The sequence below is a fragment of the Natator depressus genome, chromosome 4 (assembly GCF_965152275.1).
Source record: "Natator depressus isolate rNatDep1 chromosome 4, rNatDep2.hap1, whole genome shotgun sequence".
Lineage (NCBI taxonomy): Eukaryota > Metazoa > Chordata > Testudines > Cheloniidae > Natator > Natator depressus.
Window position 1 is genome coordinate 128550164 of NC_134237.1, and position 23525 is coordinate 128573688.

The window sequence follows — 23525 nt, forward strand, 5'->3', positions numbered from 1 at the left end:
ATTTTTTACTCTTCAATAAAGTACAAAGCATTAAGCAAACATCAGCACTACTCTCTTTGTTCCCTGTATTTCTATATCAGTGACACTGCAGCTCAAAATAGCACTTCTGTAGATCTGAAAGCCCAGTTATCCAAAAGTTTTGAATGTCTCTCAGGCCATTTTGATAAATGGGCATACACTGTATTTACTCCAGCTGAGAATCTGGCAGGTATGTCAACAAGTGATGGATGACTGAACATTCAAAGGTTTAGAGGTTTTGAGGAGAACCTAGAAGTTTAGAAGCTCATCCAGACATTACTCAAACTGCTTCAGTGTGCAAAAACTGGGCTGCAAATCTCACAAGAACAGCCTTTCTTGTGGTTATTTAAGCATTTCCTCTTTCAGTACTGGCCAAAAGAAGTGCAGAGATGCATGAAACTTGGGAGAAAACCCTCAACCTTTAGGAATCCTCCCCAAAAATTCAGTTTGAATTTTGGTTGAAGATTCAGGTGATTACTTAATTTATCCAAACATATTTGCTCACCCCGAAAGTCAGCCAAATCAGTAAACTTCACGGTATACAAGGACTATGATTAGCAATTATTTTTCAATTCATTTCAAAATCATTTAATCTCCCATGTTGACAATGATTATGCTACTTGTGTGTTGTGACTGTTGCTGATTATGCTGATCATAATAATCTCACTGTTGAATCTATCTGTTGTATCCAACTGTTGTCTCTTGTTTTATATTTACTTTGTTCTTTGGGGCAGAGACTGTTTTTTGTTGTTGTATATTTGTATAGTGCCTAGCACACTGGACCCTGATTCCTGACTGGGGCCATTATGCACTACTACAATGCAAATAAATAAATACATAACCTTTGCTCGCTAAAAGTTTTATGTGAAGACCTCTTTTCACTTTGCTTTCTGCTGATCTGTTGTCAGTAATCAGTATGCCTTTTAATAGGGAACACTGGGTTTTATCGTTTGGCCAGTATTTTTAAAATTATTTTTGTTAAATTCAAACAGGGAAATTGGGAGTTCTGTGGGTAGGATGACCAGACAGCAAATGTGAAAAATCCGGACAGGAGTGGGGGATAATAGGAGCCTATATAAGAGAAAGACCCAAAAATCAGGACAGTCCCTAGAAAATCGGGACATCTGGTCACCCTATCTGTGGGCCAGTTTTCATTGTCTTTCCTTTGTTTAGGTAAATTATTATTGGTTTTTATTTTCATAAAATTATGGTTTGCAAAGTTTGGCACCGTATAGGGAACTCTTAATTAGAGATCAGTCCAAACTAAGGACTCAAGCCAGCAAGATACTGGGCACTCTGGTGTCCCCAGATCTGATCTAGGGTTGCCAACTCTGACTGAACCTATCCCGGGACACTCCCCCCCCCCCCAACATGATGCAATGTCATTTTTTTAAAAAATAGCCTATTCAAATCTCCCGGGTCGCTGGCAGTAGTCACCGGGAGATGGGTGCCAATTCTGAGAGACTCCGGGCCAATTCCTGGAGGGTTGGCAACCCTAATCTGATCCAGCCAAGCACTTGAACTTGGCTGGAATGGGTCTACTCAGATGATCACGCGTCGGCAAGTGTTGAAGAGTTTCGCTGGCTCAGGGCCAGGCTGTGCCGCACCGCGTCGGGCTGAGTCCGAAATGGAGCCATGAGGGGTGGGGCTGAACGGACGGTGAAAGGAGCCTTTCCCCTGATTTGGTCTGAGTCTGGGATGACAATCCCGCCTCTGCCCCCTTCTCCTTTGGCCCTTCGCCCTCACATCTTCCCCTCCCCCTCAGCCCTCCGCCTGTCTCTTCCCTCCTCCCCTCCCTCCCTCTACCACTGAACTACAATCCCCACAAGCCCCTGCGTGGCGGGGTCCTGCCCTCAGCTCGCGAGGACCCCTGCCCGCCCGCTGCGGAGCCGCCGCGCAGGGCCGGATGTGGGATTGGTGGCCGGGCCAGCGCCGGGCCCCATATCCCCGTGGCAGGGCGGGGCTGCCCAGGCAGAGCCGGGTGTAGGGGCGGTTTGGCCTCCGGCGTTCTCGCTGGCCGCCTGCTTCCGCGCGCGGGCGCGACCGCAGCCGCCCGCCGGGCCCCCGTGTCATTGGGGAAGGAGACGATGTCTCAGTGCAGCGGCGCTTCCCGCCTCCTGGGCCGCCTCCTGCTCTGTGAGTGCCGGGCCGGGCCGCCTCCCGCGCGGGCGCTAGGTCGGGCTGGGAGCCGGGGCTGGGGGGAGGCCTCAAGGGGCCCCCCCGGGGCGTGGGATGCGGGGGGGGCTTACACCGGTCTGGCCTGGGGCTGGGAGACACCCCAATGTCCCTGCTCCTCCCCGGGCGGGGCTTGGTGTCTCCGGGCCCCGCGGGGCTGGGCTGCCCCCCCGGCGCCCGCCCCCGGCTCGGTGCCTCGGGCGGGTGCTGCCCGCTGCTGCTGCTCTTTGCCGGGCTCCTCCTGGGTCCCCCCGGGCCGGGGATCGCCCGCTGTGTAGCTGCCGCCCGGGGTCACAGGAGGGCGCGATTCGCTCCGCCGCAAGCGCGACCTCCCGGTTCGTAGCCGGTCCCGGCCCTTGCGCCGGGGCGGGTTTCAGCCGTGCAGCGCCAAGCGCTTTGCCGGGGAAGCTGGGGTCACTCTCGCCCTTCGCGGGGGTGGATGGGGGAGGGGGGGGAGAGCCCAGTGCTCCTGCGTCCCAGTCCAGTGCTCTCGTCGCTGCCTTGCTTTTCAGTCTCCTCTTCGAGCGGCGCGCTGGGTGGGGGCATCTCTTGTTCTTGGCCCAGCTTCTGCTGGGGAAAGCGGCCACGCTCTGGAGCCGCGCAGAACTCTCTTTCGGGTCCGGAAAGGTATTTAAAGTCCCTTGTCCCTGCTCTGTCAGGCAGCGTGCAACCCTCCGTGGGCCCTTTCGAAGGTACAGGTGAGGGTGTCTTTTAGCAAAACTTCGTAGCTGTTCAAAAAAAAAGGTTGTGTGCGATGGTTCTGCAAACTTTTCCATCTCGCGCTTAACACCTGTTGCTGACGGCCTGTATTTTTTTTAAAAAGAGAGGGAGAAATCTGTGAGAAGTTACGAAGTTCAGTAAACTTGTACTTTAGAAAACCTCCTTTGTAGGACATCATTGTCTTATGTGTTTCAGAGTAACAGCCATGTTAGTCTGTATTCGCAAAAAGAAAAGGAGTACTTGTGGCACCTTAGAGACTAACCAATTTATTTGAGCATAAGCTTGCATCTGATGAAGTGAGCTGTAGCTCACGAAAGCTCATGCTCAAATAAATTGGTTAGTCTCTAAGGTGCCACAAATACCCATTGTCTTATAGTACTGTAAACGATGAGCAAAGCGTGAACACTCAGGTCCAACTGTTGACGGTGCTGGGTGGAGCTGTGCCAGCCAGCAAAATCAGAGGTGGTCATCTGTTGTTCTTTCTTAAAATACCTTTAATTTTCCTTTTCTCTGTTAGCTGAAAGTCCTGTATGTCATAAGGCCAGCATTGAACAAACCGGGGGGTTTCTAAAAAGGATAAGAACAAATGGTATTTCTTTAATGTCCAAATTCATGGTCCATTTTGGTCAATTTCATGGTCATGAGATTTTAAAAATCATAAATATCATGATTTCAGCTATTTAAATCTGAAATATCATGGTGTTGTAATTGTAGGGGTCCTGACCCAAAAAGGAGTTGTGAGGGAGTCTCAAGGTTATTTGTAGGTTTCAGAGTAGCAGCCTTGTTAGACTGTATCCACAAAAAGAAAAGGAGTACTTGTGGCACCTTAGAGACTAACCAATTTATTTGAGCATAAGCTTTCATGAGCTACAGCTCACTTCATCGGATGCATGCAGTGGAGGTTGCAGTACTGCTACCCTTACTTCTGCGCTGCTGCTGACGATGGCGCTGCCTTCAGAGCTAGGCAGCCAGAGAGCAGTGACTGCTGCTGGCTGGGATCCTAGCTTTGAAGGGAGAGGCGCTTCCAGCAGCAGCGCAGAAGTAAGGATGGCATGGTATGGTATTGCCACCCTTATTTCTGCACTGCTGCGGGTGGGGCACTACCTTCTGAGCTGGGCGCATGGCCAGCTGCTGCTGCTCTCTGGCTGTCCGGCTCTGAAGGCAGCGCAGAAGTAAGGATGGCAATACTGGACCCCCTTAAAACAACCTTGCAACACGCCTTTCCCTCCATACCCCGCAACTCCTTTTTGGGTCAAGACCCCCAATTTGAGAAATGCTGATCTCCCCTGTGAAATCTGTATAGTATAGGGTAAAAGCACACAAAAGACCAGATATCACAGGGAGACCAGATTTCACGGTCCATGATGTATTTTTCATGGCCACAAATTTGGTATGGTGGGGCCCTACTAATAACTAAAAAAATTATGAAGTTTATTTAAACTTGAAAATCTCAATTCTGCCTGAAAACTTTGTGTGGTTATAATAGTTACGAGTAACACCTAAGATTACTATAACTGAAAGAGATTCGCGAAAACATTCTCTTTGCCTTTAGTTTGTTTACTTTGCAGTTGGCAGTGCTGTGTGTAGCAAGTTTCGCTGTATCCCTGTGTAATAAGTTAGACACAGATCCTGTAGTGAGCACTGAATGGACAGATTGAAGTCAGTGGAGATCTGCACAGGGATCTGCTCATTTGGAATCCATTGAAGAATTGGTCCCTTAGTTGTCAGGCTTCTATCCTACAACTGATAGCATATGGATGACTAGGTTCCCTGAATTCTTTGGAACTCCATGCAGGTGCAGCTATCTGCCTGTGTGCTTTAAATTACAGATTGGAGCCTAAGTCGGTTTCTACTCTTGCTGAACCAAACATCCCTTTCTGCTCCCTTTACAAAACTTCGACAAGGCATCAGGAAGAAAGACCCTCACCGAAGGTTTTTTTGTTTCTTTTAAGGGATTTTGGGGAAGATATTTAGTATGTACTGGTTCACAGCTACTCTGTTAGGAACAACACTTTTAAAAATAATATTTTAAAAAACAAACTGCCATTTGACAAATTCAAACACCTAAAGTTCCAAATGGGAGGGCTTGGTGAAACTTTTTGTCCAGGAGTCCAAGCTTCTGTATCTGCACCCGAACAGCATATGGTATTTTGGTTGTCATCCAACAACATACTCCATCATACAACTCCACTTAACACTTATTCTGTATCAACATCTCCTGTCGTACAATTTCACATTAACCTCGTCCCTTTTCCACATGGATTTTGAGGCTGAACATATTTTTCTGTACAAAAACAGTTAATAAATCTACTCTACACAGTGATGCAAGAATGATTTTGATCGTAAGTTGCTGATTTTGATTGTAAGACGGGTACAAACTTATTTTTGTTTGTGCTTGATAATCTTCCAACCTGCCCTTGATTATATTAATTGTAAAGAATCAGCATTTAAATCTTGGTGTTGTGAAATAATTTCTGTAAAATGCTAATGAATGGCAAACTAACTCAAAGGTTAGAAATTATGCACCACTTATATATGGAATGTTGAGGCATTAGAGACTTCTCACGTATGTATGTAGATAAGCACACACTGTATTGTAAGTGAAGATATTGCATGATTGAATTGAAATGAGTCAGGAGTCTAGTGGGGAGGGGGGAATCATATGAGAATCTTTTTTTTTTTTTTTTAAGCCCACCACCTTTAAAAAAAAAAAAAAAATGGCTAGACATTCCTGGAATAGCTGGGGATGGGTGGGAGATTGATATAATTTATAGAAAAATATGAGCAACTTATAAGGTTGCTGTTTCAGCTACAAAGTTATTTGAATATCTATATATCAAATGTTATAACTATGTTAAATATATTCAGGCTTTCGTATTTATAGGACAACTATAACAGTAGCTATATTTGGGTTTCCTTTCTCTTGGCATGAAGGGGAATGATTACACAAGATGGCTATCTGATATAGGGCTGACCAGCTCAGCCTATCGTAGCTAAAGCACCTACTATTGAGGTGCTTCACTGCCGTATCTCAGGGTGGCCGTGGTGGTGGTTGTTGCGCCCCCCCAGCCCCCCCGCCCCATCCCACATCCATCCATGATCTGCAAATATGGTCTGCGGACATCCGCTGATATAAATCTTCGGCAGCACATATACTAAAATTGGACTTGAAAAAAGCAGATTTTCAGGAACTCCAAGAACTAGTAGGTCAGATCCAATGGGAAGAAAATCTAAGGAAAAAAGTAGTTCTGGAGAGGTAGCAGTTTCTCAAGGAGATGATATTAAAGGTACAACTGCAAACTATCCTGATGGAAAGGACAGATAAGGATAATATGAGGCCAGTATGGCTCCATCAGGAGTTCTTTAATGACTGGAAAATCAGAAAGGAATCCTACAAAAAGTGGGAACATGGATGAACTGCTGAGGAGTAGAAAAGAATAGCATAACCGTGTAGGGACAAAAATCAGAAAGGCTAAGACACAAAATGAGTTATACTTAGCAAAGAACCTAAATAATCTCTTCTTATTGCCTTAAAATACATTAGGAGTAAGAGAAAGTTAAATAATATTTAGATAAGTGAAATGTCAAGTTGGCAGGGCCTGATTAAAGTCATGCTAGGGTACTTAAGGGACTAGCTGAAGCAATCTCAACGCTGTTAGCAGTTACCTTTGAGAACTCATGGAGGACAAGGGAAGGTCCTTGAGGATTGGAGGAGGACAGCTATAGTACCTATCTTTAAAGGAAGAACAAAGAGGACCTGGGGAATTATAGACCGGTCAGCCTGACTTGGATACCTAGAAAGATACTGGAACAAATTATTAAATCCGCTTGTAAGTACGTAGAGGATAATAGGATTGTAAAGCATATCCAGCACAGATCTGAACAAATAATGCCAAGCCAACTTAAGTTTCTTTTTTTGACAGGGTTACTGGCTTACTCAAGGGCGGCAAGCTCTAGAAGTGATATATCTTGATATCAGTAAGGCTTTTGGCACAGCCCCACATAAGTCTCACAAGCAAACTAGAGAAATATGGTCTAGATGAAATTACTATAAGGGGGTGCACAACTAGTTGAAAGTCTGTACTCAGTAGGTATCAGTGGTTTCTGTCAAACTGGGAGGGCATATCTAGTGGGGTCCTGCAGGGGTCAGTCCTGCGTCCCGTATTGGTGAATAATTTCATGAATGACTTGGATAATAGAGTAGAGTGTGTGTTCATAAAACTTGCAGATGACATCAAACCTGCAAGGGGTTGCAAATACTTTGGAGGACAAAATTAGACTTCAATACTAGGTTGGCAAATTAGAGAATTAGTCTGAAATCAACAAGATGAAATTCAATAAAGATAAGTGCAAACTGCTTCATTTAGGAAGGCAGAATCAAATGCACAACTGCAAAATGAGGAATAACTGGCTAGGCAATAGTACAGCTGAAAAAGATCTTGATTATAGTGGATCACAAATTGAGTATGAGTCAACAATGTGATGCAGTTGCAAAAAAGTCTAATATTCAGGGGTGTATTCACAGGAGTGTTGTATGTAAGATGTTGGAGGTAATTATCCAGCTCTACTCAGCACTGGTGAGTCCTCAGCTGGAATACTGTGCCCAATTCTGGGCACGATGCATAAGAGATATGTGGAAAGAGTCCAGAGGTGAGCAAAAAAAATAAATAAAAGGTTTAGAAAACCTGACCTATAAGGAAAGCTAAAAAAAGCTAGCCATGTTAAATCTTGAGAAAACTGAGGGATATCTGATTACATGTGATGACTGTTGAGAGCTGTTATACGGAAGGATTGTGATCAATTGTTTTCTGTGTGCAATGAAGGTAGGACAAGAAGTGGTGGGCTTAATCTGGAGCAAGGGAGATTGAGGTTAGATATTAGTACAAAGCTTCAAACTATAAGGATAGTTAAGCACTGGACAGAACAAGTTGGACAAATATCTGTCAGGGGATGGTCTGCTTTTACCTGGTCTTGCCTCAGCCAGGGTGGTTGGACTAGATGACCTCTCAAAGTCCTTTCCAGCTCTATATTTCTATGGTTCTGTGACATGAGGAAGGTTGGTGTCAGCCTGGAAGATGCACTTGACAAGAATGCTTGGAGATGAGGAACAAGAGCTGCTGATCCTGATTGACAAAACAAGGCAAAGGTGAAGAGGAAAGTGGGGTACTGTATGTACTTGGAACACCAACTTACTGTTCAATAAACTATTTAAAAAATATTGCTACAGCCCTCTTGCTTTTATTATACTTTCTTTCCCTTCATATCATCACTCCATTTTATTTTTTTCTTCACATAATAGGTTATGGTGTATCTTTTCCAAAGTTGGCTTCTGCATGTTTCCTCTCATCTTAGAGTGGATTGATTTAAATCACCAAGTGGAAAGCCTCAATTTTAATCTACTTTTCAATTTGTACTTCAGATCTTTTCTAAAGAAAGATGCATTGCCTTTGGTTGATATAACCATTAAATCATGTTGATTTGCACGTACATAAAGCCTCTCTACGCTAGATCTTGTACATCTTTTTGCTACCCAGGAGGGTAGGCTATAATTGTATACGTTTATTTAAGCAATTGTATTGCTCAATATTTTCAGATTCTAATTGTACACTCTTAGTATGTTAGAAAATGGTGAATGATATATTGCTTATTCACTAAACTGATGTTTTGCTCATGATCTGTCAAGTTGTATTAGTACGGTAATTGGAATTTAAACACAGAAAACTGCATACAATTTTTTATTAAACAAAACAAGCCCTTAATACAGTACATGACCTGTTGTGCCGTATTTATAAAGTTAGAGGTTTATTCCCTGATTCTTTATACAGAGAAGCAGCTGTTGAGTTAGTTTTTGATAGAAGCTCATGGATTCAGGGTTTTTTTTATTGAATGTTTTAAGAGATTGGAATAAATTTAGGCCTTAACATATTATGTATTAAATTCAGATTTCATTTTTAAAAGGTTTAGTTTTAAAAGGATAAAATTATAATTTTAAATAACAAAATCTGATGGGGGAGATGGTTCCCAGAAAACTTTGATTGTTATCCACCCTGTCCTATCTCCCTCACCCAATAAAGAGTTTGGAGATCTTATTGGTCATGAAATAGGCCAAGGACTAAACCTAGCTAAAGGAATATATAAAAGATTGGGTTTGAGTGGCTATCCAGTAGCAATCCCTCTGTTCCTATCTGATGGGGGTGAGGGGTGGGGATAGGGACAAGGGGAAAGGGAGGAGGAGCCAGCTTCTGGAGTTTCACCAGTGTTCTGTCTGAGGACCCTGTTTAGGGGCTACATTTTCCAACCAGTAGGTGTCTGAAATTGGAAGCCTCTCTCCATTACCTTATGTAGATCTTGGAGAGGAGAGGGAACAATCTTTTCTCTTCCTATTTGTGCCTTCGCCCAAAACCTCCTGACTATTTCAAGGGGATGTAGGAGGAAGAGTTACCCTCATCTACATTTTTGCCTGCCTCCTGGCTATTGGAATAACAATGTGGATTTGCTATGCTACCGTTAATTCAGCTGCTGCAAGGGAATGTCTTTGCTGTGCCTCTGCCACACTTCTGTATTTGATTCCTCTTAATGAATACACCCTGGTCCTGAATCTGCAGTTGCTCAAAGCTTTTCCAAGCAGCAGAGAATAAAATTCTCCTGATGCTTGTGGACACCTATGAAATGAACAAGGTTCTAAATAACAGCAAGGAAAGCTGACAAGACTCACTGTGCTGCAGCTTTTTAAAGTAGTAGAGTACCAGTGTCAGCTGGAGCTGTCTGTACTGAAAATGTCTTGTCTTCACTGGACATAGCCACTTAGGTCACTGCACTGTATTAAAACTAGGCTAAGCTTTACTAGTGCAAAAGTCATACATTTAACAGCAGAAACAAATTGCCTGATGTTTAGCTACCAGGCTTCAGACCTCTTCTAGTAGAGTGAAAAATACCTATTCTGTCATTACTCACAAAAAGCTCTGTGTACTTAACTTTTATTGGGAGTTAAAGTATTCCAATGTATTGGTCAGCTGAATTGGTGTTAGAACTATGGAGAGGCAGTGTGGATACAGGCCTTACTTGGAAATCAAGACACGTGTTCTGTTCCTGGCCCTGACTCTTCACAACTGTGAATTAGGGATGTCACTTTAATTGTCCATTTCTGTTTCCCTCTTATCCTAACTCTGTCCTGATTATTTAGATTGCAAACTCTTTGCGGCAGGGATAGTCACATTCTATGTGCTTATCACAATGGGGCTTTGATCTTGATTGGGGCTGTGACCCAAGAACCTCTGGATGCCAACTGGCAGAGAATACAGGGATCCCCTGGGTTCACCAAAGGAATATCATGTGAGGTCTCTAATGAAAGCCTGTGTCACAATGATTATGATCAGTGTACCAGTTATGTACAGAAAATGTGAGGAGTTAACATAATTTTTAGTATATAGACACTTATCTAGCTCTTTAGTTAAAAGCAGATTACACAAAGGTAGCATTTCTGGAGACCCCCTTCTCCAGGATAGGTGGCGGGAAACACTTATACACAGTGGTCCACCATGAAGATGGTGTGCTAGTAGACGTGTATGACATGCTAAGTCAAATGCTAATGAAGAACTTGTAGAGCCTTGAGAAGGAAATTAACAGAAAGAAGTAAACAACTGGGAAGGCGGAGGAGAATGGTAGTTTCAGGTGAACATCAAAGGTCTGTTCAGGTATATTTGGGGGTGCAGAGAGAGACCTTGGTGTCCCTCACTGAGGAAGTAAATTGACAGTGGGTTGGCTTCATGAAAAGGGATTTCAGCCAGGCTTGGCTGAAAAGCTGGAAAGCCCTTGGAGTAAGCTATTTTGTAGGAAATAGGGGAATGCCTCGTTAGTTAAGTTTAGTCTCTAGAAAACGTGGTAATTTTGTTTTATATACAACCGTCTGCTTTCAGTATTCTCACTCCCTATCACTTGAATCTCTTTTCTTTGATAAACTTATTCTTGTTTTCACTGTGTAAAAATATATGCTGTGTGTGAAGTGGTGATCCTGAGTTGAATCTTACAAGCTGATGTGTACTGTTCCTTTGTGAATAGAGCATCTAAAAGTTCTGTGAGCTTTCGGCATAACTGGGGCTGGGCACTCCAGAGGGACGCTCAGAGGACACGGTGGTTGGTGTGTGCCTATCGTTAATCGACACAGAGTGAGTCAGGCCTGGAAAGCTCAGCAGCTCTGCTTATGTTGCCAGAGGCTGGTGGTTTCAGGGAGCTGATCCACAGCAGGCATATACAAGACTTCCTCATGCTAAGGGCAGGTGGTGGTGATTAGGTGCTCATAACTCTGGATACTCTGGGAAAGTGTTACTGGGGCCTCTAGCACTACTGTAATTCAAACAATAAGTAATAAGTTAGGATTAGGATTCTTGGTATTTCCCAGTATAGAGAAGATCTTAAACAATAAACAGGGGCCTTATTATGCCATTTTTACAGTCACTTTTTGGACATGGTTAGGGTAAGTAGAGCTTCCCCATTTACTCTTCCGATACAGTGCACACATTAGACCAGTTTTCAGAGTAACAGCCGTGTTAGTCTGTATTTGCAAAAAGAAAAGGAGTACTTGTGGCACCTTGGAGACTAACCAATTTATTTGAGCGTAAGCTTTATTAGACATTAGACCAGTGTTTCCCAAATGTGGCCACGTGCCGCATGCAGTTACCAGTCACTTTTCTTGCAGCCAGGACAGCCTCCTGAGTGGTGGAGGGCAAAGTAGCAGCTCCTCCCCTCCCTTTTGCTACTGTGTACGGCTGCCTAGGTGTTTGCTAATGCTGCCAGCAGGGGTTGGTGCTCTGCACTGCCTCTGGAGACATGTAGGCACAATGGGGGAACCTTGGACTCCAGATGGCCAGTGAGTTCCTGACCCACCTTACTGGGGGTCGTAGGATTTTGGGCCTGAGGCCCTGGGACTCCAGGGTCTCCCCTCCCGCCCACAGTGCTTGCTGAGTAAGCCTGCTGTGAAAAGTGATATTTATATTAACAAAACATACAACTTTTACAGCAAACTTACTAGTGAGGACTGCACAGCAGACTTGCTAGCTAGGTTGGAGGCTGTGAAATGTGATATTAACAAACATGCAAAATTCACTTTTCACAGCCTCCCAGCCAGCTATCAAGTCTGCTGTGAAAAGTGATATTTGTTTGTATGTTAATATTGCTTTTCACAGCCTCCAACCTAGCTAGCAAGTCCCCTTCCCTTTTAGTATGCAATTTCTGTACTAATTGGTTTTCTTTAGCTGTATATCTTTAGGGTGTTGAAAGCAGTGAGAAGAGGCACATGCAAGCGTTCTCTTGCTGAATTAGATGGAAAGTGGTGATGGAGGGCCTTCCTTTTCCCCACAAGTCCAAGCATCATTTTAAGTTTGTGGTTTCTAAGCCCCAGCAGCTAGGAAATTATTGGAAAAAGCTTCTCTCACTGAATCTTTAGCCTTGAGTGATCCTTCTAGATGTTTCATATTGGCTAAGGTGTAATATATGTATATACTCGGGGCTGTGTGGTACCTTGGCTATTGGGACTGAGGAGCTGGCTCTATTCCCAGTTCTGAAATGCCTCACTCTGTGGCCGTGGTTAAGTCTTAGGCCACTTTTAAAAACATGGCCTCTGTTGTGGGGTGTATTTTTTTTTTTTTTTTTTGAAACAGGCCCTGACTCTTCACATACTGAGCACCCACACTTAGGGTTGCCAACTGTCTAACTGCACAAATGCCCTGCCCTGCCCCTTCCCTGAGGCCTTATCCCTGCCCTGCCCCTTCCCCAAAACCCTGCTTACTCCAGGCCCCCACCCTCACCCACTTTCACTGGACTGGGTCAAGGGGTTGGAGTGTGGGAGGGGGTGCGGGCTCTGGTCTGGAGTGTGGGGGAAGGGGTTCAGAGTGTGGGAGAGGGCTCCAGGCTGAGCCTGGGACAGGGAATTGGGGTGCAGGAGGGAGTGTGAGGTGCAGGCTCTGGGAGGGAGATTAGGTGCAGGAGGGGTCTCGGGTAGGGGAGAGGGTTGGGGTATAGGAGGGGATGAGGGGTGTGGGCTTTGGATGGACGTTGCTTACCTCGGGTGGCTCCCGGAAGCGACTGACATGTCCGGTTCTAAGGTTCAGGAGTGACCAGGTGGCTCTGTGTGTTACCCCTTCCTGCAGGCTCCTCCCCCACAGCTCCCATCGGCTGTGGTTCCTGGCCAATGGAAATTGCAGAGTTGGCACTCGGGGCGGGGGCAGCACTCAGAGACCCCCTGCGCCCAGGAGCCACAGGGATGTGCTGGTTGCTTCTGGGAGCTGCCGCCTGGACTTTTAGCAGCCTATTAAAATCTCCCGGATTGATTTCAGTAGCCACTGGGAGATCGATTCTGGGAGACTCCTGGCCAGTCTGGGAGAATTGGCAACCCTACCCACACTCCAGACAGAGTCAATGGGAGCTACAGGTGCTCAGCACCCCTGGAAATCCAGCCTGAGGTATCTAAAGTAGGGCACCCAAAATTAAAGCTTTCTGAAAATATGAGTCTCAGACTCTATCCTTCCCTTATGTAACTGTAGAATGGAGTCATGTTTGATTCATGAGGTGTTGAAAGGCTTAGTTTAGTAACATTTGTAAGGCCATATAGAAGGGTAAAATAAGATTCTAGAAACACAAGAGATTAACCTTTTTATTATTTTTTTATTTTTTTAGTGCAGCAGAATGGAGTACGTCACTGTTCCTATTCAGCCACACGGAAAAATCTTAATATCAGTACAAATACAAAGGTTATTTGCCAGGGTTTTACTGGCAAACAGGTGCGTATCTTTGGTATAGATGAAATGCTTAGCATAACCTTCTTTAAATGGAAAAAATTGAGTAGCCAAGAGATTTAACAGATGTTCCATATTTTTGGTTTCATTTGTTGTGCATATATATGTCCTTCTAGCAAATGCAGACTTTTTAAAAGCTGAGTTATCATATCACTGTTTGCATTATTTAGCCTTGTCACCACATCCAATATAAGGTATTTCTTCAGAAAGTTCTGTGAGGAAAATATGTATTCTTTGTAGAAAGAGCTTTTCTGTTTTCTGCTTTGAATTTTTTATGCTGAATTATCTTCTGGGTAAAGGGAAATGTTTTTCATTGATGAAGCAATTTGCTTCAAGCATTGTGTGTTGCTATGCTGCAAAACCATATCCTGTATATAATTTTGTTACTGTTTGACACCACTGACTTTCATCCTTATTTTGTTTAGAACCAATCCTCCATGGTATGTGTTAATTGAAGCTTTGTGGCCTCTGAATAAGAGGTTGCCTCTTGTAGTCACTTTATTCTTTGTATTTTCAATTTCTGTTAACAATCTGGAATCCCACTGTTTCCAATCCAGTTCATGCTCAAATTCAGCAGCTGGGCTCTTTAGCTTCTCTGGTTAGTGTTTGTTCATTCAAATGCTGTTATCATTGAGACAATGCCTTTTGTTTTAAATTAAGAGTTTATTTTCCACAGGGAATCTGTAATTTTTGTCATCTTAATTCATTTAATCATCCTTTCACATTCTCTCATTGTTACACATTTGAATGAGGAAAAGACTGCATTAGATAGCAGAAGTGCATTGAGATGAATTAGCAGCAGCTGCCAATATTGGTTTTTTTTGCACTTGATTATCATGTTTGTGATCTGTTTAAAGCTGATTTGGATTATAAAATGTGGGCCTTTCCTATGTTGTCTGAAAATGTATTGGCAGGAGAGAACTAACTGACCTATTATCTTGTGATTTGGAGCCCAACTGCTCTGATAGAAAAGGAAAAAAAGGCATGCTGTATTCTGAAGGTCATTTAAAACTTTAATGTGCACTGTAAAATAGCTATTCATTATGTCCACGTGTCACATTATATTACTTCTGTGGGAATTCTGCGCCACTGCACGTTTGCAGAATTCATGTCCCCCTGCAGATTTCTTTGCTTCCTTGTCATTTTCTGAGGGGAAGCAAAGGGAAGCTATGGTGGGGTGTGGGTGGTGGTGGTAGAGTGGGTGCAGCGGGATGCCCATGGGTGTAATTTTGTGGGGGACATTGCCCTCCCAAGCAGGCAAGGTGTGTAGGGGCACACAGGGTCATGTGCCACTGCCCCCCATTTCTGCGAGCGCAGAGCTGCCCAGCTGAAGGAGGGTGCCACTTGGATGCTGCCTCCTGGGTACTAGTGCTGGTCATGTACCTCTTCTGTGTGCTGGGAACTATCCTGTTTTTTGAGCAACAGTGAGTGCCAATGGGGGAAATAGGAGAGGGGGGCAGGATGGGGCAAGAGGAGGGGGATGTGAGAGTAAGGGAAGGGGGATAGGGGTAGGGGATAGTGAAGAGAGAAAGGGGGAGGGAATGGGGAGAATCATGGGGAGGGGCAGGAGCCCAGTATGCAATGTCCCCTTGGCGGTAGCAGCTGGGGCTTCCCCATTTAAGCAAGCCCATCAAATCCCCACCTCAACAAGCCTCACCCCCCCTGCACCTGGACCAGCTTGACAAGCCCCCACACACCCCTACCCTATGGAGCCTCAACTAGCTGCACCTGGACCCCCACCCCGGCAAGCTCCGCTCCGCTCCCCCAGCACCTAGCCCTGTCAAGCCCCATCTCGCCCTCTTCTACCCCGCTGACTCTCAACCACTTTCCTCTGGACCCCCCTGCATCTGGAAACACCCCCTTTCCCACTCAGTGAGCCCCTGTGCATCCAGGTCCCCCACTGAGCCACTTGCACCTAGATTGCCCACAGAGAACCCTCTTACCCCTCACTTGGATCCCCCCATACTAAGCCCCTCTACACTTGGAGCCTGCTGGGCTAAACCTGCCTGCCCACACCTGATGTTCCTGGGGCCCAGGGGCAGGGCCCTGGGGTGTTTCTGGGGCAGGCCTAGCCCTTGTGCTGGGTCAGGGTCGGGTGCGGTCTTGTGGCCAAGACCATGTTCAGGGAAGTGTGTGTTGGGGGTGAAGAGGGGTTGCAGGATGATTTTCCACCTCTGTGCATCCAGTGGCCGGGGTTCCCCACTGCCATGCTGTAGCCTCCACATTTATTTATTGACAAATAAAATTCTGCAAATTTTATTTTTTGGCGCAGAATTTCCTCAGCAGTAATTATATATTGTGTATTTATAGTGCAAATGACCTCTAATTATAGCCTTCATTTCCATGTGAATACCCAGAATTGTTTTTTCTGTTCATAACGTAATGAATTTTGTTTGAATTCTCAAAGGAAAGGTTTTTATGCATCATGCTTGTGCATCAGCTTTTTTTGTCTTCATACATTTTCAGTAGAAATTTATGCCCTGAGTTTTGGGCCCTTAATCTCAAACCCTTTTTGTGTTAATTAAATTGATCCCACTTTTTATTTTAGATTGTGTGTGTGTGTGTGTGTGTGTTACAGTTCATTTTGTAACTCCTTTGCTTGATAATGAATTCCTTCATTTTAACAATACTAAACTCCCTGGGGTACAGAATGCTGTGGGCAGACTAATACCTTTCTCCAGAGAGTGAGATCTTATCTCGCTCATTTTTCACTGTTTTTCCACATACAACAGTTTCCCTCTTGACTTTCAGATCTCTCCAAGAATTTACTCCACTTTTCCCCTGTCACCCTCCTTTCCAGGCCCATGCTCCTCTGCCCTCATTATTAAGTTGTGCTGCCTCATTTATCTAGAAACTTTGCACCTCTTTATTTCCCTTCAAGATTGAGATCGCTCCCTCTCTTCTAAATCTCATTCCAAAACTTTTCTCTTCTCCTCAGTTTACAACCGTAAAGTTGCTTTGGTTCTACATAGATTATATAAACACAGGAATATGTTAAGAGTACCAACAGTTTTAATAGCGAATAGTTGGGTTTCCTTTTTTAAACAATAATTTGATTTAGAATATTACACTTCTTTAGAATGTTTGATAAATGTGCTGCAATTTTGCATACATTGAAATGAGCCTTTTAGATGGCATACATAAAACTTGTAGTTTATATTTTACTCTGACTTTGACATATACTTCTAATTTACTTTCTCTTACTGGCATATATTTGTTCTTAATTACAGTTCCATAATGTGCCTTCAATTTTTAAATGTTTTATTTGAAGGTGTATAAAAGTGTTCGTTCTTGCTTGCATCTGAAGTTTCCTGTGTATCTCTTATAGGGCACCTTTCATAGCCAACAGGCATTGGAATATGGCACCAAACTAGTAGGTGGAATTTCCCCAGGGAAGGGGGGCAAAACTCATCTGGGCCTGCCAGTCTTTAACTCCGTGAAAGAGGTAATTGTATAGTAATGGATTGACTACTAGACAGTAAAGATGGGGGTGGGAAGGTTGTCAAAGTTGAACACACTAGAACATGTCTAGCATCTAGAGTTGAAGAGGGACAGAATTTGAGAGTGGAGTCATGGTTACATTTCTGGTTTTAAAATATGTGAGAAATAAAACCAAGATGGTCTGCGGTCAGTGTCTGTATAATAGTGGGCACAACCAATGAATCAAGTTGGAGTTCCATTTTAAAAGTCACTTTTTGATTTGTACATATAAATAAAATAAGGGCCTAGATGTCATTTGGTGTCAACTTACCTTTATTTTATATGGAGACTTATATGACTTAAGCTCTTGATAAATAGAACATAAAAACTGAATGAATAAATGGACTGAAGAGGACACTTTGCTGTATGTGGTGTAAACTCCCTGGAAGATTAACCTATTTTAGGAATCAGTTCTGCAGTTATTCCATTTATATCTCCTGTTAATCTGAATGAAATTGCTATGCACAGACCTGCTGTGACCATAGACTTTTAAACTTCTGATTTATTTTTTGTCATAAATATTTAAATAGATACATTTAAAGAGTTAGTTGCCCAATGTACTCTTAAGGTTTACTGAATGTTTAATATGCTTTTTGTTAATGCATGTTTAGGCTAAAGAACAAACAGGTGCCACTGCCTCTGTTATATATGTGCCTCCTCCATTTGCTGCTGCTGCAATTAACGAAGCCGTTGATGCAGAAATCCCCTTAATTGTGTGCATTACGGAAGGTATTCCACAGCAGGATATGGTTCGAGTTAAACATAGACTGATCCGTCAGGATAAGACTCGACTAGTGGGCCCAAATTGCCCTGGAGTCATCAATGTAAGTGTTTGAAACAAAACATTTCTTCTAATTTTTTAGAGACTAATTCATCTTTATTGAATTTTCAAAAATATTTTCATCTTTTTTTTTTTTTAACATATTTGTTGTTTCTACTCTTTTAGCCTGGAGAATGCAAAATTGGTATCATGCCAGGCCACATTCACAAGAAAGGAAGAATTGGTAAGCCTTGCATATTCATGCTGAAGCTGAAATATGTTGCTTTATCGGGTCATGTCATGACGTATAACTAAGCAATAGCTATACCGTGTAACAAGTTATTAATGAATTTAGCAATGGTCAGTGGAGCCAGATTGACAGTTCTGGAGACTGAAGCCCCTTATTTTGCCACAGACATTGCTTGAGCAGAAGTAATGCAAGCAAGAGGTTAGAAAGGATTCTTGAGGCAATGTGAGCCACTTTGTTTTCTTAAAGGAACTATGCCTATAAAAAGCATTAAAATCCTCAGATAAAGAACCAAATTCTGAAACACTTATCTTCTCAACACTGTGAGGGTTTTAAGAGGGAAGGGAACTTATAAGAGGGAGGAAAATAGGCTTCTTACTGAATGTTGATTTGTCTGCACCTATATACCATGTTGATGAGTATGTGATAAATATCTGAATAGGGTACATCAGTGGTTCTCAAACTTTTTGTACTGGTGACCCCTTTCACATAGCAAGCCTCTGAGTGCGCCCCCCCATACATTTAAAACCCACTTTTTTATATATTTAACACCATTATAAATGCTGGAGGCAAAGCAGGGTTTGGGGTGGAGGCTAACAGCTCGCAACCCCCAGTTTGAGAACCCTTGGGGTAGATATTTTCAGATGGGGGCAGGGAGGATAGACTGTATGAGGCTGCGACATGCCCAGCATCACACATTGGGTCAATGACACAACCAGGATGTCTGGAGTCTTGATTCCTACTCCCCTTCTTAAAACACTAGAAACTTTTTTGTTAAAGCTACAATGTACGATATGCCATGTAAACTAGGTGCTATTACACAGAGCTTTTGGGCTTCTACTGTAGACAGGGTACACTTGGTTTGACTTCAGAATTGTGCACCATCTGGTGTCACTCTTCACAAGATTTTTACATGTGAGATGGTGCTTCTTAACTGCCAGCTGGGACATCCTGAGTCAAAACCAGAAGGAGAGGAGTGTGCTCGCTAAGCTTCAAAACCCTTGCATTTCGTGTCACTGCAGTGCAAATTCGAAGGTGAAAGCAGAAGCTGGATGCAGTATTAAGTATTAGCATTCGGGTCACACTTCTGGTTTCAAAAGTAGCCATAAACCTGAAATTGAAAAATCAAAGACGAGTGCAGTTATGCCCTTTGTAGATACATTCTTTCAATAGTCATAAAGCATTGGTTTGATGGTATCCTCTCAAGTTGTCTGGCATTCCCTTCTGAATCAGACCTCTTCTAAATGTCTGCAAGAGATGTCAGATACTCATAAAATGTTTGAAAGAGAGAGACTCAGGGCAAGGCCCATGAAGTACTTAATCCTCTCGCATTGTCCCCCCCAATGGAAGCACAGCTAGCAGCGTTCTAAGAATCCTGTGAGTGCAAATGTGAGCTTTATGGCACCCATCCCCCTCTCCCTGACTCTTCTTGTACCATGTGCTTCTTGGGTCTCTTTCATCTTCTCCCCCTCCACCCCCCATTTCTGAAGGATTTTTGGATCCTTCATAGTAATATATTTTAGTAACATTCTAAAGACACATCGACTACAGTAAAAAAGTGGCCTGTTTCCTGCTATTTAACCTCCAGCTGTTTAAAGGATATTTGATCTCAATTAAAAAAAGAAATTACCTTATTTTCATGGACTGAGTGAAACTCTCCACCATCCAACAACACAGTTAGGCTTGAAAGAACTAGATTTAAATTAGTAAATAGAATCATAGGACTGGAAGGGACCTCTAGAGGTCTTATAGGTCAGTCCCCTGCACTTACGGCAGGACTAAGTATTATCTAGACCAGGGGCCAGCAACCTATGGCACTCATGCCAATTTTCAGTGGCACTCTCACTGCCTGGGTCCTGGCCGCTGGCCTCAGGGCTCTGCTGCTGGCCTGGGGTACAGGCCACCGGCCCCCTGCCAGCTGGGGTCCTGGCCGGCGGCCCCGCTCAATTCGCTGGCGGCCTGGGGTTCTGTCCGCCAGCCCCCTGCTAGCCAGGGTCCCGGCCACCAGCCCCGCTCAGCCCCCTGCTGGCCTGGGGTACCGGCCCCTAGCCCCCTGCCGGCCTGGGGTACCGGCCTGGTGTCCCGGCTGCCAACCAGGGGCTCTACTCCTGGCCTCAGCCCGGTGCTCTGCAGCTGCCCCCAGCTGTGGCCCACTGGCCCTAGCCTAGGGCAGTGAGGGGTGCAGACAGGGGCAAGAGGGGGCGCATCTCAGCACCTCCCCCTTAAAAATTTTTCCAGTGCCAATGAGATATTAAGTCCTGATTTGCTGCTTATATCACACCACATAGAACAGCGCACTACATTTGACACTGTGCGTGCCGTCTGTCATGATTTTTTTTTTTTTTCCCCACTGTGAGTTGAGGGGTACATTTGACAAAATGTCAGCTCCTAAGAAAGCAAAGTTAGATATCCATTCATTTAAGCTTTCTTGGACAGACACATTTGGATTTATTCAAAAGAAGGACAGTACTGTTTGTGCTTTCTGTTGTGAAAGTGTTTGTCGCACATCAGGTGTTCGACATTTTGAAATGAAGCACAAGAAAACCTTTCTTGACGAAGCAGACAAGACTGAATCGATCAAAAAGACAGTAGCAGGATATGAGAAGCAAAGCAGTGTTTTTAATTGCTTAAGTGTAAGTAAAAATCAAGCTACAGAAGGAAGTTACAAGATTGCACAGTGCATTGCAAAAAACAAAAAGCTGTATACAGATGGGGAGTATATAAAAAGTTTTTCTCAGCAATTCAGAGGTTTTGTTCAGTGATTTGCCAAATAAAGATACAATCATATCTAGAATAAAAGAATTGCCTGTCTCTGCCAGAACAGTTGAGAGATGCGTAAGCAAAATGGCAGAAAACATTAACGAAAAGCAGACCACTGCATTAAAAGACACAGCAGTTGCAGTTGATGAAAGCGTGGATATAAACGATGTTCCATGTTTGGCAGTTGTTGCAAGATACTGTGCTTCCAATTAAATCCAAGAGGAACTTTGCCTAAAACCCCTGCATGGCACAACAAAGAAGGAAGATATAGTGGAAAGTTTTGTAAACTGTTTTTGAAGAAAGAGGAGTTGATGTCAGAAAAATATTTTGTGTGACAACAGATGATGCTCCTGCCATGGTCAGAAAACAGAAGGGATTTGTAAAGTTACTTGAAGATCAGATTGGCTGCCCGATAGTCAAATTTCACTGCATCATCCATCAAGAAAACGTGTATGCTAAAATTTCTAATTCAGAGGTTAATAATGTGATGAATAGAGTGGTGCGAATTGTGAATTTCCTTGTTGCTTCATCTGCTTTGACTCAGACAGTTTCAAGCACTGCTAGACGAGATGGACAGTGCTTATAACGACATTTCACTTCACAGTAATATTCAGTGGCTAAGTCGTGGCAGGGTTTTGGTGTGCTTTGTAAACTGTTTTGATGCAATCCAGGCCTTTTTATCGGAAAAGGGACAAAACTACCCCCAACTGGATGATGACAAATGGCTTTGTAAGCTCATGTTTCTAACTGACATCACCGCTCACCTAAACAAACTCAACCTCTATCTCCAGGGTGCAGGGCAAATGTTTCTGATCTTTATGAAGCCTGGAAGGCATTTGTTGTAAAACTAGCAGTTTTTTCTCGGGGTATTCGAACTTTGACTTTCCGCTACTTCCAACACATAAAAAAGCTATTGACACGTTGCACTGTCAGTGTCAATGAGATTGGAATGTACATGCAAGAACTGGAATCAGAATTTTCTGACAGATTTCAAGATTTCCAGCAATTTGGTCCAATGCTTTCTTTTCTAATTAAAACTGAAAAGTTCAACAAAAGCGACTTGGATTTGTCTGTATTTCAGTGGATGGGTGTTGAATATTTTGAAATGCAGCTCATTCAGTTAAAAAGCTCAGAATTGTGGGCATCAAAGTTTGGAGATCTGCGGAGTGCACTTGAAGCTACCAAGAGAGATCATGGGGCCTCTATTCTGACCTGCTGGACGTCCCTGCCTGTGAAATTTAACTCTTGAAGAAAATGGTGTTTGCAATGCTTTCAGCATTTGGATCCACATACCTGTGTGAACAGATATTTTCACACATGAAATCTGTCCTCTGTCCCTCTCAGAGCTGGTTAACAACTGATCACTCAAAAACCCGTGTGCAGCTTAAAGTATCCAAATACATGCCAGACACTGGAAAACTCAGCAAGGAAAAGCAAGGGCAAGGATCACACTAAACTGATAAATTAAATTAAAATGCAGATCTTTAAATGAAGTGTCTTAAACATTTTAAAAACCTTATTTACGTTACATACAATAGTTTAGTTATAATATAGACTTTATAGAGAGACCTTCTAAAAACGTTAAAATGTATTACGGGCACACACAACCTTAAATTAGAGTGAATAAATGAAGACTTGGCACACCACTTCTGAAAGGTTGCCGACCCCTGATCTAGACCATTCCTGACAGGTATTTGGAGATTTTTTCAGAGAAGGTTAGACAAAGATGGAGATTCCACAACCTCCCTAGGCAACTTATTCCAGTATTTAACCATCCTGTCAGTTTTGAAGTTTTTCCTAATGTCCAACCTAAACTGTCCTTGCTGCAATTTAAGCCCATTGCTTCTTGACCTGTCCTCAGAGGTTTAGAGAACAATTTTTTTCTTCAAGTGCTTGCTCATGTCCATTCCATATTAGGTGTTTGTGCTCCCCACATGCACCGGTGCCAGAAGTTTTTCCCTCAGTGGTATCCGTAGGGGACTGGCTCTGGCCCCATCTGGAGTGGAGGCCACCGGCTCCCCCCACCCTCAGTTCCTTATTGCCACCAGTGATGGTGCTGGAGCGTCTGCTGCTTTGGCTAGCCTTTTTGCTTTGTTCAGTGTTACGAACTTTTTCTTCTAAAATAGTTGTACATAGTTAAGTTATCCCTTAGCGTTAGTGTGTTCGACTTGGTTAGTCGTGAACGGGGCTAGGGACAGGTCATACTTTAAGCCCTGCGATCGCCGCAAAAAATCTATGCCCATCAGAGATCCACATAACAGGTGTTTAAGGTGTGTGGGCGAGTCGCATATAAGCAACAAGTGCCGTATCTGCAAGTCTTTCAAGCCTCGGACAGAGAAGGAGTAAAACATCCATGTCAAAGTGCTCCTTACAGAGTCTGCTCCAACTCCGGCACTGGAGCAGTTGAGGCCTGACTCTGCCCCGAGCACCGCAGCGGCGGTGCGGAGCACCCCACGGGTGCCATCGACAGACCGTCACCGATCCCCTTCCCCGGCACCGGCCAAGCGACAAAAGAAGACCAGGAGAGGAAAATCTACATCCCACAAGGGGAAGCAGAGGGGAGGAGGGCAGCTCA

General features: G+C 43.9%; 1 protein-coding gene across 1 annotated transcript in view; it reads left to right on the top strand.

Moving 5' to 3' along the window:
* Positions 1–1996: 1996 nt before the first annotated feature.
* The window catches only part of SUCLG1 (succinate-CoA ligase GDP/ADP-forming subunit alpha), a 33901-nt gene continuing 12372 nt past the window's right edge, over positions 1997–23525 (top strand). The window contains exons 1-5 of the mRNA XM_074951901.1: positions 1997–2154; positions 13585–13688; positions 17032–17148; positions 17795–18007; positions 18130–18187. Coding sequence (XP_074808002.1) covers positions 2106–2154; positions 13585–13688; positions 17032–17148; positions 17795–18007; positions 18130–18187 — 541 coding nt within the window. The 5' untranslated portion in view covers positions 1997–2105. The remainder of the gene's footprint in view (positions 2155–13584; positions 13689–17031; positions 17149–17794; positions 18008–18129; positions 18188–23525) is intronic.